General features: G+C 56.5%; 1 protein-coding gene across 1 annotated transcript in view; it reads left to right on the forward strand.

Annotated features, from left to right (window-relative positions):
- PDIA5 (protein disulfide isomerase family A member 5) overlaps positions 1 to 15,111 on the forward strand; it is a 91,053-nt gene that overhangs the window by 22,000 nt on the left and 53,942 nt on the right. Inside the window, exons 2-3 of the mRNA XM_062208894.1 lie at positions 3,655 to 3,781; positions 6,358 to 6,445. Of these exons, the coding sequence (XP_062064878.1) occupies positions 3,655 to 3,781; positions 6,358 to 6,445 (215 nt within the window). The remainder of the gene's footprint in view (positions 1 to 3,654; positions 3,782 to 6,357; positions 6,446 to 15,111) is intronic.

Below are 15,111 nucleotides of genomic sequence, written 5' to 3' on the forward strand. Positions count from 1 at the left end.
GGATGAACCTTCAGGTGGGCTCTTATGGTGGCCAGCAGAAGGGCAGTGGCTCCCCAGGCGTCACACCCAGCTCTGGCATGGTGGAATGGGGACAAAGGGTTCCCTGGCTCCTCCTCCTGGGTGGCTTCACTCCGGGAGGAAGGAACTTCTGAATCCCCAGGCGGGTTATATTTAGACACACCAGAATATGGGCTTGTTTCTGTCTCCCACTCTGCTGAGCTGCAAGTTTGTACTGGTGCTATCAGCGTGCTTTATGACTTCTCAGGCGCCGTTCAATAACTTAGCCCATCCCAGCCTCACAGCAGATCCCTGAGGGAGATGTTGTCATCTAAGTGTCAGACACCAGTCACTCAGCCTCCAAAGGGTTGAGTGGCATTGCCTGAGCGCCTTAGCTCTCGAGAGGAAGTGCTCAGACTCACCTCGGGCTGCATAGGGACAGGAGGTGGTCAGGTCCGAGAGACTGGGAGTTCAGACCCTGGCTCCACCTAATCGTTAGCTCTGTCATGTGTGTCATGTGGGGCAGAAGATTTTATTGTAAAGTCGTTCTGGGGGAAATCAAGACTCCTCCCAATGTGATCAGGCATATCAAATCATTTATAGTTGCTTCTGTTTTTAAAAAGATTTATTTATTTATTTGAAAGGCAGAGTTACAGAGAGGCAGAGACAGAGAGAGAGGGAGAGATCTTCCCATCTGCTGGTTCACTCCCCAAATGCCCGTAACAGCTGGAGCTGGGCTGATCCGAAGCCAGGAACCAGGAGCTTCTTCCAGGTCTCTCATGTGGGTGCAGGGGCCCAAGGACTTGGACCATCTTCTACTGCTTTCCCAGGTACATCAGCAGGGAGCTGAATCGAAAGTGGAGCAGCTGGGACCCAAAGCTGCATCCATATGGGATACTGGCCCTACAAACGGAGGCTTTACCTGTTACGTCACAGCGCCAGCCCCTGTAGTTGCTTCATTTTACTGACCACATTCCTCCACGGCCCTTCGTGCCTGGTCTCTCCTGGGCTGCTTGCTCTGCAGGCTGCCGGGCAGCTGCAGTCCCCAGATGCCTCCTGGGTCTCTCCTTGCCTCTCTTTCTTCTGTTGGATCCTTTCTCTGGTTCCTGCCCCCTTTGTTTTTCATTTCCTTCCTGGTTTGCTGGAGCAAGGGTTCCAGGAGCATCTTGAGAGAGGCCGCCTTCATACTATATTGTGCACCTGTTTGAGTAAATCGATGTTCACAGTTGCTGGAGAGCGGGGCTGGTTGCAGAACTCCAGTTGGAAACCGTGCTCCCAGACGACTGTGAAGGTGGTGCGTCCTTGCCTGCTGAGGCCCTGATGCCTCTGACACCTGCTCTCTCGGGTGTGGTGTTTGCTTCTATTGGAAACTTGTAGGATCGCTTTGTCAGCAGTGTTTGGAAAGCTTTCAGTGAAGCACCCCAGGGAGAGTCTTGAGTCTTTTTTTTTTTTTTTTTAATCATCGTGCTGGGCCTTCTCTGCTGGAGACTGATCTTTCAGTTCTGTGACATTTTCTTGAACTTTTAATTTTTTTTGTGTAATTTCTGATCTTCTGTTTCCTTGGAGCTTCTTTAAGCTGGTTCTTGCACTTAATGGATACATTGTCTTATTTTTCTTAAGTCCTCTTCTATTATTTCTTGATGTTTTTATTTCTTGTTTTACTTTCTAAGAATGTTCTTCCAGTTCTGTTTTCAGCCCTCATTATTTCTTGTTTTCTTCCTCCCTCCTTCTTTCTTCCTTCTTTTTAAATATTTTATATATTTGAAAGGCAGAGTGACACAGAGAGAGAGAGGGAAAGACACAGAGAGAGATCATCCATCTGCTGTTTCACTCCCCGGATGGCTACAACTGCCAGAGCTGGGCCAGGCTGAAGTCAGGAGCCAGGAACTCCATCCAGGTCTCCCACATGGGTGGCAGGGGTCCAAGTACTAGGATCATCTTCCACTACTTTCCTGCGCACATTAGCAGGGAGCCGGATTGGAAGTGGAGCAGCTAAGACTTGAAGCAGCATTCCAATATGGGATACCAGCACTGCAAGCAGGGACTTTAACCCGCTGCACTACAGCGCTGACTGTTCTTGTTTTAGTTTCTAGGAAACTTTTGTTCGGTTCTATGTCCAGCCCTGATTGTATCCATGATAATTTTACTTTCTGAGACTTCTTCTCATTCTCTGTGACTGTTCCTTTTCCATAGCATTTTATTCTTATTTTATGGATGCATATTATTTCTTTGAAAACAGTGGTGGCAGTTGTGTTGTTTTCTTTTGTTCTTTTCATTTCCCTTCCTTCTGAGTTTCGTCTTCCTACTGGTTCGTCTGGGGCCATCTCTTGTGCTGAGACAGAGGGGTAGTGGAGGGCGCTTATCTGCTTGGAGCACCTGTACTGGAGACCTGAGTGGGGACTCGGCTGCTGCCCTGGAGGGCCTCTTAATCACTACCTTTGGGCTGTTTTTCTTGTGCTCTTCGGTTTCCCCAGGGAAGAATTCTGTAATCTCTTGCCTGGGGAATGAGCCTGACAGGCAGCATCCTGGGAAAAGAAAGGTAATGCTGTGGGGTGTGGCTTGGAGGGAGGGGTATTCTCAAGGTGCAGACTTTGTATACTTTCCCCTGATCCCCTTCTTTTCTCTAAGGGTGGTCCTTACCCTCTTCCCACCCTGCCGCACCTGCTGGCTCCCAGTGGAACTTCTGCATGGTCGTCCACAGGTGGGCTGAGCAGGGCATCTGTATGCTCACCCCCCTCCCTCCCACTGCATTCGGCCCACCCTGCCCTGTGCCTGCATATCGGCCGGCACCGCGGCTCAATAGGTTAATCCTCTGCCTGCAGCACTGGCACATCGGGTTCTAGTCCTGGTTGGGGTGCTGATTCTGTCCTGGTTGCTCCTCTTCCAGTCCAGCTCTCTGCTGTGGCCAGGGAGTGCAGTGGAAGATGGCCCAGGTCCTTGGTCCCTGCACCCGTATGGGAGACCAGGAGAAGCACCTGGCTCCTGGCTTCGGATCAGCGCAGCGTGCCGGCCGCAGCGGTCATTGGGGCGTGAACCAACAGAAAAAGGAAGACCTTTCTCTCTGTCTCTCTCTCTCTCTCACTATCTACTCTGCCTGTCAAAAAAAAAAAAAAAAAAAAAAAAAAGTGCTGATACCCCCAGTTCCCAAGGTCTCCCAGAGAATCTGGGAGACAGAGAGCCGGTGCGTTTCTTGTTGGTCTGCCCTCCTGAGATCTTGACTGAATGGCAAAAGCTGAAAACCTCTCCATGCTTTCCCATTCTGAACATTCAAGGGTGCTCTGACTTCTTGGGGTTGGGGTTGGGGTGTTAGGCTTTGGTGCTTCTAGGTGGGATGGAGGTTTTCACATTGCTCCAGTGTGTGGCCTTTGGGGCTGTGTGTAGAATACAGACATGGAACACCTGATTGATGGGTATGGATGCAGCATACATGTGAATATGTGAAGGGCACGCAGACTAGTGACAGTGCATGGAGAGGGTGGGCGGGTGAGCTGGGTGGGGTCCCTGCAGCTCGAGAGGTGGTGCATAGCCCTGAGAGGCGGGGTTTTGCCCTCCTTCCCTGGAAGCAAAGCGTGCTCTGGCCAGTGCATCAGTAGGCTCCGCCCCCTCCTTGGGCCAGACTGGAAGCAGGGACTCACTCCTTGTCTCCTTGATCCCCAGTTGGTGCTGCTGACCTGGCTGTCTTCAGCGAAGGTCTCCTCGCTCATTGAGAGAATCTCCGACCCCAAGGACTTGAAAAAGCTTCTCAGGACCCGGAATAACATACTAGTGCTTTACTCCAAGTCAGGTGAGCACCCCAGCCTTGAGACCCCCGTGGGGTCAGATGGGATGAGCCAGGAGGGGGGCGGGCGGCAGTGGGCCCTGGGAGACGGCAGGACTGACGCCGGGAGGGGAGGGAGGCTGTAGCCTCCTGCTCAGGATGCTAATTGAGTCCTAGGCCGGCCTGTGGCCTGGTGAGTTGGTCCCAGGCCCGCAGCCCTGCCCCTGCCCGGCCCCCACTGGTCCCACTGTGGGATCAGATGCAAGACTGAACTGGAAGCAGACTCTAAGCTCATGACATAGCAGCTTCTTGAGGGGCAGGAGCCGGGCCCTGCCTGTCTTCTGACCTTGAGGCTGGCATGGGCAGAGAGGCGGGGAGAGGTTGGCTTGGCTCTTGGCAGAGACTCTGGGGAAGGGTGAGTGGCTGACGGTTGGTGCTGTTCCAGCAGAGTGAAGTGTTTTTCGCTGTTCCTGAGGATGCCAAGTGTCCTGTGCCCCTGGAGAGGCGGCTGCCCATGGCTGGGCCAGTTCCGGGCGCAGCGCTCCCTGGCAGCGCAGTCTGCAACGCTCACTGGCACTTGGACCTGATGGATGTTCTTGGGCGTGTGTCCCTCCTGAAGCCTGTGCCCTTCAAGCACCCCTGGCACATGGCTCTTCCCCTTCCACTTGCTGTTCCTTCCCCTCCCAGGGCCTGGCACACGCTCCCTGAGCCGGCATGCGACAAGCAGCCCCTGCTGTCAGCAGATGGGAACACCGAGGCGAGGGGGAAGCGGTGTGTCTTCTTGAGGCTGGAGGTGCAGGGCCCAGGCCCCATGGATGCTCCTGGAGCTGGGGTGGTCGTCCGTGCAGGACGTGCTTGGTGCCTTCTCTGGGGCAGAAGACGACCAAAGCTCGGTGTCTCTCAGAGATGCCGCAAGGTGCTTCGGTAGGGCAGCCTCCCATGCTCCTTTGCCACACGGCAGGCAGCCGATGCCGGTTGTCAGATGGCATGGAGTTTACATGAGCACAGAGAAGCTTAGGGAGAAGCAGACTCGACTGATTCCACTGGCCAGTGGAGGGTGGGGCTGGGCCGGTCCTCTGAGCTACCTGGGTAGAGAGAAGCGAGTTCATTCTGCAGTGTCGGCTTGAGACCAGGAAGTCCTTGCAGTGAGCTGCAGTGCGGGGAGATGGGGCCTTGTGTCAGGGTCGTGTGGGCTGGAGGCAGGGCCTGGGTGCCCTTGCCGCCTCCTCTTCCTCACCCAGCCCCCACCCCTGCTGACAATGGAGCCCCAGCACCACACTTACAGACTCCTTCCCGCTTGGGGTGCTGGGCGGCAGGGCCTGGGCGATTCTCTGACCTGCCCGCCTGCTTGCCCACGCCTGCCACTCCAGAATTGATTTTTCTAGAGCAGCACCGAAACCAGGCTTTCTCCCCTTCCTTGTTGTCTCCAAGCCTGCCTCCTTCCCAGTGCTGAAAGGCAAGGATGGGGCCTGCCCCTTCACATCGCCCTGCTGAGTCCTCCCCTCCCTGCCCCCCGAGCCCTGCGTCTGCACTGTGGAACACTCGGGGTCGTGGAGGGGAGCTCTCCCTCCCACTGCTGTCCTGGCGCTGGATCCCTGGGAGCGTCTCTTGAGTGCCGCCGTGCAGGGCCCTGCCGTGATGCCTCCCCATTCGTGCCTGCGAAAGGCTCGCCACACTTTGTGTTCACGGGCAGCTCCCAGTCTGCACACTGGGGCACGTAATTCAGAACATCAGCTCGGCTTGGCTGTGGGAGGTATCCTAGGGCTTTTGGCTGGAGAAGATAGTGGGTGGCTCTCCCCGTCAGCATCTGCCTGGCGGGTGCTTCTGAGTGAGCTCACGGGTGTCACCAGGGGAAAGATGACCCAGGAGTCGGCCGCAGGCAGGGATCAATCACAGGGTTGAGATTCTGGCCACTGACCCTGTCCTCCCACGGTAGAATCCAGGTGCTTTGCCCAGACCCATAGGGATTGACACCGAGACCAGCGAGAAGCTTCTGTGGGGCGTGGTCCATGTGCCTGCAGCCTACCCTAGAGATACTGCCATGAGCAGCCCCTCCCCTGGGACTGCTGGGGCAGTGGGCTGTGTTCCGTGACCTGGCTACATGTGCCATTGGTCTAGGGGAGGCTGGTGTCACATCTGGGCCTCAGCTTGCACTGAGCTCCTGGCAGAGGTCAAGGCAGGGTCAGCTCCCAGTTTGCATCAGCTCCCAGATGGGGTACCGGGGCAGAGTGGGGTGGACCTGGCAAAGTCGCGCCTGACTTCCATGACAGAATTGTAACTGTTGCACATGGAAAGGACCTGAGTCAGAACTTGTACTGCAGCTGAGGCCTTGGCTCAGAGGCCCTTGGAAGAGAGGGCGCCAGTGTGGTTTGCAGGGGAGGCAGTGGGAGGCTCTGTGTCAGAGAGGAAGCCCAGCGCTGGTGGGCTCAGGTTTTGGAGAGGAGCCGAGACTTCCTGCAGCATGGAGACAGGTGTCTTAACCTGTGCTCAGGACTGCTCCGCCCACTCCAGGACTGCTCTGCTTCTGCCCCCACCCCTCAGGGAAGAGGGCAGGGGACCCTGGGGTGCTGGGGCACAAATATTGACTATTTTGTTTCTTTCAGAGGCGGCAGCTCAAAGTCATCTCAAGCTATTGTCCACTGTGGCCCAGGCAGTAAAAGGACAAGGCACCATCTGCTGGGTGGACTGCGGGTGAGTCCCAGGCCTGGCACGGGCTGTGGGCGGGGGGTCACCTGCCAGGAGAGACACCCCCCACCCCCGAATACTCAGCAGTCACCTCCAAGCAGGTCCCTGTCTCATCAGGGCTTTGGGGACGAAGCTGGTGGATCAGCTCATGACCTCAAGCTTGGTCTGCCTTAGTTGGAGAAGCCGGAAAGAAATGTGTATTTTGACCAAGCTTTGAATGAGACCAGGAGAAGTCGTTGCCAGGTGGTGTGTGCTGTAGGGGGTGTGTGTGTCCTCACACCTCTGGATCAGGAAAGACTGCTCACCAGGTGGCCGGGGAAATCTCTTGTTTTAAGATTTATTTTTTCCGAGTTACACAGACAGAGGGAAAGACAGAGACTGGGAAGATCTTCCGTCTACTGTTTTACTGTCCAAATGGCCACAGTGGCTGGAGCTGGACCAGGCCAAAGTCAGGAGCCAGAAATTCCACCTGGGTTTCCTACAAGGATGGCAGGGGCTTAAGTACTTGGGCCATCCTCCCAGCTTTCCCAGGCACATCAACAGGGAGCTGGGTCAGAAGTGGAGCAGCCGCAGGCATGGCAAGCAGTAGCTTTCCCGGCCTGTACCACAGCACTGGCAAGACCTCAGCCAGCAGTTAGCTCTCGTCCTGTCTTCCGGCTGTCTGTCTGTCTGTCTGTCTGCTGTGTTTTACCAGTGTGCTCTGTGTGACTGGCAGAGAGGCAAGGCCTATTGCAGGGGATAATGCTCTGACATTCCTCTGAAGATGATAGCAGCTCTGTCACAGTGACAGAGCCACACCGGAGGGAATTCTGGGAGGCACACAGGTGGCAGACGTGGACCCAGGTGCTGTGGGTTAGTGGCCAGCTCCTCCGCCTGGGTGCCTCTAGCAGCTGTCCCCAAGCACTTCCTCCATGCTGTGGGGACATGCAGCGTCCTGGGGAGCACAGCCTGCGAGGAGGGGGCGGCCTCAGAGCACTGTGCTCGGCGTGCCAGGGACACACGCTGTCCGCAGGGGCGCCGTGTCTGCAGGAGGAGTCCCTTCATGCTGACTGGCAAAGTGAAAAAGAGCAGTGCAGAGGCGGTGAAGTCCACACGCGGGGCAGAGCGCTCCGAGTCCCACGTGTCCAGAGCGCCCTGGCTGTCCGTCCTGTGGTGCCCTGTGCCGTGGCCCCCAGCCGGCTCTGCGTGTGGGGGCCAGTGTCCACCTCTCACCACAGGCCAGGCGGGAGGACAGCAGGGCCAGGTGAAAACAGCTTAAGAAAGTTAGAGTTCAGGGCCGAGGCTTGGAGACTTGGAGTGTGCAGTAAACGGAAGTGTTAAAGCCCCAATCTGGTCGGGGGCCAAGCTCAGAGCTCAGCACCAAAGGGCACGTTGTTCCTTCTAGTGGCCTGTCAATTTCTTGACCTTATCCCACTAAGAGGAAGTATAAAATGAAACCTTAGGTGGTTTGTCCAGTAGCTGAGATGAATGGGCGGATTATGGATTACGCCAGAGCAGAGATATCTGGGTCAGCATTTGAAATTGGAGGCAGGGCCGGCGCCACAGCTCAATAGGCTAATCCTCCACCTGCGGCGCCGGCACACCAGGTTCTAGTCCCGGTCAGGGCGCCGGATTCTGTCCCAGTTGCCCCTCTTCCAGGCCAGCTCTCTGCTATGGCCCAGGAGTGCAGCAGAGGATGGCTCAAGTCCTTGGGCCCTGCACCTGCATAGGAGACCAGGAGAAACACCTGGCTCCTGGCTTCAGATCAGCGCAATGCACCGGCCGCGGCGGCCATTGGAGGGTGAACCAACGGCAAAAAGGAAGACCTTTCTCTCTCTCTCTCTCTCTCTCTCACTGTCCACTCTGCCTGTCCAAAAAAAAAAAAAAAAAGAAGTTGGAGGCAGGAGGCAGATAAAGCTCCCCACAGCAGCCCAGGGCACAGAAGTCCAGCTCTGGTCGACATGGCAGCTCACAGGGGGCTGCTCTTGGACAAGGAGACCCCAAGGCCATGAGCTGGCTTCTGCCCCTGTCCACTCTCCCCACTTGTCCCACTCTCTCGCCTTGCCCTGCCAGGGGAGCCCACCGTGTTAACCCTGCAGGGCCCTGCAGTGACGGCTCCTGCTGTCATCCCAAGGGCATGCATCCGTCTGCGTGGGTCTGGGAACGGGACACTCCCAGCGATGGCGGAAGTGCTGCTGTGTGCAGAGGAGGCCAGAGGCGGCACGGAGCCCTTTGCTCCCCCTAACCCTGCTGCAGTGAAACAGCCGATGGTAGCGGCACACACCTCCCCGGGCTTGTCCTTTCCAGCTCTGCCTCCTGCCCTGGCAGCGGCAGGTTGGCAGGTAGAATGGGGGTGCCAGGGCTTGAGCGGGGGTGAGCAGGAAGTTAGGGGTGAGCACATCACTTTGCCAGGGAAGAGAACAGGGAGTATCTGGAGGGGAGAAACAGCACCCTGATACTGAGGAGTCTTTGCAGGTGCACAGGGTAAGGGCGCAAGACCTGGGGTGAAGGTTACTAACCTCGCGACCATACGAGGTGGTTAGCCTGAGTCCTTATTCTCTGTAATGTGGGACAGTGGCACAAATCCTCTCCATAAACGGCAATGGTAAGAATCTGGCAACTGAAAGTTCTGGAATAGAAAACGTGATTTGAACGTGAAGTACCTGGTTCGTCTGGGCAGGATTGTTCAGGAAGAGCCTGGAGGGGAAGAAATGGAATGTTTGTTCATTCAATAACTGTGCATGGGGTCGGGATCCCTGGTGAGCCCCAGGCCCCAGGGTGTCTGGCTGCGACCCTGAAGAAGCACAGGGTGCTGTGGAATTCGTAGAGAGCCTGGTGTTGAGTCCCGGGCCATGGCATCAAATAGCCGTGGAACCTGGCGAAACACTTGGGGCTGTAGTTTAATCTCCTGTGAAGCGTAGAGTGGAGCCTTCCAAGTTGCTGTCATCCCTAAGTAGCCTCATTTGGAAAATGCCAGCAGCTGCCGGGCCTGCTGCGTGCCTTCCAGTTGCCGGGGCTCTCTCTCTCCTGTGTCCCTCGTAGTTCTGGGCATCTCCTGTCCCTCCACACCCGGCTTCTCTCCCCGTGTTTCCTCTCCCTGTACTATTTCCATTGCTTCTTCCCAGAAGGGAACTGGGTCTTTGGGCCTCTTTCTCCTCTCTCCTCCCCGTGGGTGTTTCTCTTGCTTGCTTTTCCCTTCTCTGGTGCTCCCCTCCCTTTTCAGAACATGCACCTGCAGGCACACACACACACACACACACTGCCTGCGCAATTGGTTTTCTCCCTGGTTCCAGGACCTAATCAGCTTTCCTCCCCGCCACCCTAGCCCCTGACTCCACCTCCTGGCTCAGATCTCAGCAGCCACACTCGGTTTGGCTGGTGGCAGTTGTCCAGCTGTTAAGTGGGTTGTGTGTGAGGGAGTTGGTATTCCTTCAGCGCCCTGCCCGCCTGGTGCTCAGGCTGGTCCTTGGCCCGCAGTGCTGCTGCCTGGGAAGTTGGGCAGACGCCAGCCACAGACATCAGGCCTGCTATGCTAATTGCCGAAGGCTTCCTAAACTGGGGGCAAGACCATCCAACCAGGGGCTCGCTACTTTCATTCCCTGGGGGCTCAAGGTCATTGCCTAACAACGTTTTCTTCCTTCCTTGCTGTTTTCTCCCATCTGCTTGATTTCCCTGGAGCAGCAATGGCTCCCCAGATGTAAGATTAGGGACCTTCCAAGGCAGGTATAACGTGTGTTTAAAGTCTTACATTTTCTTCTCAAAATTATTGGAATTTAGTGTTTGCTCCTTTATCAATAAACCTTGTCACCCATATAGGATGCTGGCACAGCAGACGGCTACTTTACCCCATACACCACAGCACTGACCCCAGCCATTTCTTCTCTTTCTTCCTGCTCTCACCCCCACCTGTCGTCTCTGGGCCTGGCTCCCAGGAGTGTAGGTCCCAGTCTCTTGGATGGTTATTAATGTGCTTGAAGGTCTAGCCAACACCACGCTATGCACCTGCTGCAGCCACTTCAGATGGCAGCACATGCCGTGGAAACGCCATGCATGTGTGTCTGGGGGTAGGAGGTGGGGCTTGGGGCAGGGAGGGAAGTGTGTGCAGCCTCTGATCTTGCCCTGCGTGCTCTCCACAGAGGCGAGTGGCCGGGATGTAAAGGGTGGGTGGCCCTGATGCCTCGCTCCCTGGAACACCGTGTGGGAACGGGCAGAGGGAGGCAGGGCCCAGCCTCCCGGCAGACTGATGCCTGGTGCCTGAGGACAGGGCCAAGGCAGGGCCTTTGCATGGCCAAGACCATTCTTCTTGATCCAGGCTGGCCTTCTACCCAGCCCTTAGTTCTAGCAAAGCACTCATCTCCCTGCTCACTGCCTTTGTCTCCTTTCTCTGCAGATCCTTGGTCCCTGGCTGCGGGAGGAGGGAGAGAGGCAGGAGGGCAGTAGATCAATTAATTGTACTTAATCTGTCAACCCAGATCCTTTTACATCTCCGAGCTTGGGTAATTTTCTCCCCTTCTTGAATTCTTATGCCTTGCATTGTCTGCATCAAACAATTAGTACATGCCTACATGCACATACCCACACACACCGAGCGGCAGGCGTGCAGGGGCGCCGCCACTGGGCAGGATTCCCTGGAGCTCAGCAGACAGCACCCCAGAAGCCGACCATGCACACAGTCATCCCGGCCGCAATGTGACAGACACCTTCATGCATTCACTCACTCAGAGGCCTGCCGAGTGCCCTGCCAGCTGCTGTGTAGCCCTGGAGAGGAGCGCTCGCCTTTGTGGAGCAGCCCTTCCCAGGGCGTGGCCAGCGGACACGGCAGACCCACATGGACAAGCACCCTGGGAGAAGAGCAGGGCAGGCGAGCCAGCAGGTGACCGGGGCTCTCAGTGCCTGGCCAGAGTGTGCTCGGGCAGGACAGGAGTGCCTGGCCAGAGTGTGCTCGGGCAGGACAGGCCGGGACAGGAAGCTGCTCCCCCGGCTGGCCCTGGGCGGGGGAGAGGAGCACAGCCTTGGGGAGTGTCACCGTGGTGGGGAACAGTGATCCACTGTGACCTTCGGCGGCCAGGGCTCAGGCATGAGCTTCCCAGACCCCAGCTGCAGGCTCTACAGTGCTGTTCCGCCCCAGTGCTGTCGGCCTGGAGGCAGCGGCAGGTCCTGCAGGTTGAGGGCCCCGTCCCCGAGACAGCCCCCACTCTACATGCTAGTCACAAGTAGCTGGTTGTCATTTATGCGTCTGACCCATCGGCTGTAAGTCGGGGTTCCCACACGCCCTCCTGAGTTTTAATGTGCTCAGGGGACACTCATGTTTACCAGGCTGTTTTAAAGCTGTGAGAGAAGGGACGTGGAGCATCCCTGTCCTCTTCTAGGGCCGCTCTCCCCCATGTGTTCTCTCTGGACCTTGACCTTTTGGAGACTTCAGTAGGCAGGCATGATTGGTTATGTCCATGGCCGCTGGACAGACTCGACGCCTCCCCCTTCCTGGAGGTTGCCGCGTGGAAGGGAAGTGCCGAGCCTCTGATCCTGCCTTGGTCCCTCTGTGGACCTGCTCCGGGAAGCCACCCAGGGGCGGCCAGCCACCAGTCAGCTCAATGGCATGCAAGAGACACTTGCCGCTTGGGGGATTCCAAGGATTTGGGGAGCTGTGTACCAGAAAGCCAGGAAGGAAGACCAAGTGTGCATTGCATAGGCTCACGGGGTCACAACCAAGGGCTCGGCTGGACCTCAGCTGCTGCAGTGAGGAGCAGATGTACTCTGTGTGCACCTCCACCAGCCGAGCTGGTTGGTCAGCAGGGTTGCACCAAAGCCGGTCCTGGGCCCACAGTGGCTCTCCGGCCGCAGCTGTGGCATGGGTTTCTGCACAGCCGACAGGAATCAGAGCTGGGATGTCCTGCACCCTGTCCTTCCCTCTGCTTGGTGAAAGTCACGGGCAGAGGCTGATGAAGGAGGGCCAGCGTGGGCTGGGGCTGGGGGGTGGGCTCACCTCAGGCTGGCCACCTTGCGGAAGCAGTCACGCTGGCGGTGTGGGTGCTTGAGCCACGCACAGGCCCTTGGGGTGCGCTGCTGGGTCTGTCCCAGCTGCTGCGGGGGCGGTGCAGCAGGTGGAGACGGCACCTCAGTCACCGTTGTTCTGCAGCATACCTGCACCTGTCCGTCAGGCCGCACCTCGGAGCCCCTGCGGGTTGGGCCAGAGCCGCACCGTGGCAGCTGTTGTCGGAAGCAGCTTGGGTGGCATCCCCAGGGACTGTAGGGTTAGAAGGTGGTCATTAGCCTCTGCTTTTGGAGTGGTCGAGCATCTCTGGAGCCCCACTGTCTACAGGCTGCAGAGCTGGTCAGACAGCCAGGACTAGTGGGGAGTGGAGGGGGGGAGGAACCCTGTGGTTTGGGTGAGGTGGGCGTGGTGACAGCACCCTTGTGACCGTATCCCTGTGACCTGTGCACCCCTCCCCAGTGAGATCTGCTTCTTGACTTGCACATTGATTCTTTTTTTCCCCGCCATGGCAAGATTTGCATTTTATTTTTTTTAACTTTTATTTAATGAATATAAATTTCCGAAGTACAGCTTATGGATTACAATGGCTTCCTCCCCATAACTTCCTTCCCACCCGCAACCCTCCCCTCTCCTGCTTCCTCTCCCCTTCCATTCACATCAAGATTCATTTTCAATTATCTTTATATACAGAAGATCAATTTAGCATATATTAAGTAAAGCTTTCAACAGTTTGCACCCACACAGAAACACAAAGTGAAAAATACTGTTTGAGTACTAGTTATAGCATTAAATCACAATGTACAGCACATTAAGGACAGAGATGCTACATGAGGAGTAAGTGCACAGTGACTCCTGTTGTTGACTTAACAAATTGACACTCTTGTTTATGGTGTCAGTAATCACCCAAGGCTCTTGGTCATGAGTTGCGAAGGCTATGGAGGCCTTTTGAGTTTGTCAATTCCGATCTTATTTAGAGAAGGTCATAGTCAAAGTGGAAGTTCTCTCCTCCCTTCAGAGAAAGGTACCTCCTTCTTTGATGACCTGTTCTTTCCACTGGGATCTCACTCACAGAGATCTTTCATTTAGGTTTTTTTTTTTTTTTTTGGCCACAGTGGCACATTGATTCTTTACGCTGAAAAAGAGCTCTTGCGGTTTTGCCTGTCCACACCGAGGCTTGCTCGTCGGACTGAGCCGCGTAGGGTGATGCGTCCATCTGCTCCGGGGCTGGCGCACAGCGCTGTGAGCTGATGGCTGAGGGCGGAGGTGAGGGGTGAGAGGAAGGGGCTACCCTCAGGGAGCGCCACAGAGCTCCCCAAGACTCGCGCTGTGCAGTCAGTGGTGATCAGCAGGTGCCAGCTGGCCGAGATGCCTCCAGATGTGGAAGCTGGCCCTCGAGCTACAAGCAGGGCTCTCTGGGAGCGGGGTGGCCACTGGGGGCACTGCTGAGTGGTGAGGCCAGAGAAGCTGTGAGAGTAGGCGAGGCCTCTGAGGGGCTGGTGTGGGTCATGGAGGCCCCGAAATCTTTGCAGGAGGCGGAGTTGGGGGGAACCAGGGAAGGATGGTGGTTAAATACAGGGGTTCTCAAGATTGAGCATGCGCCAGAATCACCTGCAGGGTTGGTAAAACAACAGCTCAAGTACCCGGGAGCTTTGGATGTAGTCGGCCTGGAATGGGGCTAAGAACTTGCATGTCTGATGGGTTCCTGGGCAATGCCCATGCTGCTGGCCCAGGGACCACACTTTGAGAGACACTGGTGTAGGAAGGAGCCAAGGATAGGTGAGGTGGCACTTGGGTGACAGTGATTGGCATCTGACAGACGCATCACAGGAGAGTCAAATTGCTGCTGTGAGGGAGGGGCCGTTAGCCGAGGCTTTCTCCTGTCTCCTTTTGGTTTTCCGTGATTCCTGATCAGATTTCTGACTCCCTCCACGAGAGACCACCTTCTTCCTCTCCTGGTCGGGTGGTACATACGTAGCCAGTGGCAAATGAAAGTGCTCTGCAAAGGGGAATCTCGGGAGGTGGTTGAGATGCCGCTTGGGACACCACACGCTCTGTTGCAGGGCCTGGGGTCGCGTGATTCCAGCTTCCTGCTAATGTGCGCTCTGGGAGGCAGCGGGCCATGGCTCACATACTTGGGTCTCCGCCACTCACGTGGGAGACCTGTATCAAGGTCGCGGCCCCTGGCTTTGGCCTGACTCAGCCCTAGCTGTTGTAGGCATTTGGGGAGTGAACCAGCAGATGTGAGATCTCTCTGCCTGCCTGCCGGTCTGCCTGCCTCTGTTCCTCTGCCTTCCAAATACATAAGTACTTTTTTTTTTTTTTGGACAGGCAGAGTGGACAGTGAGAGAGAGAGACAGAGAGAAAGGTCTTCCCTTGCCGTTGGTTCACCCTCCAATGGCCGCCGCGGTAGCGCGCTGCGGCCGGCGCACCGCACTGATCCAATGGCAGGAGCCAGGTGCTTCTCCTGGTCTCCCATGGGGTGCAGGGCCCAAGCACTTGGGCCATCCTCCACTGCACTCCCTGGCCACAGCAGAGAGCTGGCCTGGAAGAGGGGCACCTGGGACAGAATCTGGCGCCCCGACCGGGACTAGAACCTGGTGTGCCGCCGCTGCTAGGCGGAGGATTAGCCTGTTGAGCCACGGCGCCGGCCCATAAGTACATTTTAAAATATGTTTAAGTCTTACTCGGGCCTCAGAGGTTC

Source organism: Lepus europaeus, chromosome 2, assembly GCF_033115175.1.
Source record: "Lepus europaeus isolate LE1 chromosome 2, mLepTim1.pri, whole genome shotgun sequence".
NCBI classification, from domain to species: Eukaryota; Metazoa; Chordata; class Mammalia; order Lagomorpha; family Leporidae; genus Lepus; species Lepus europaeus.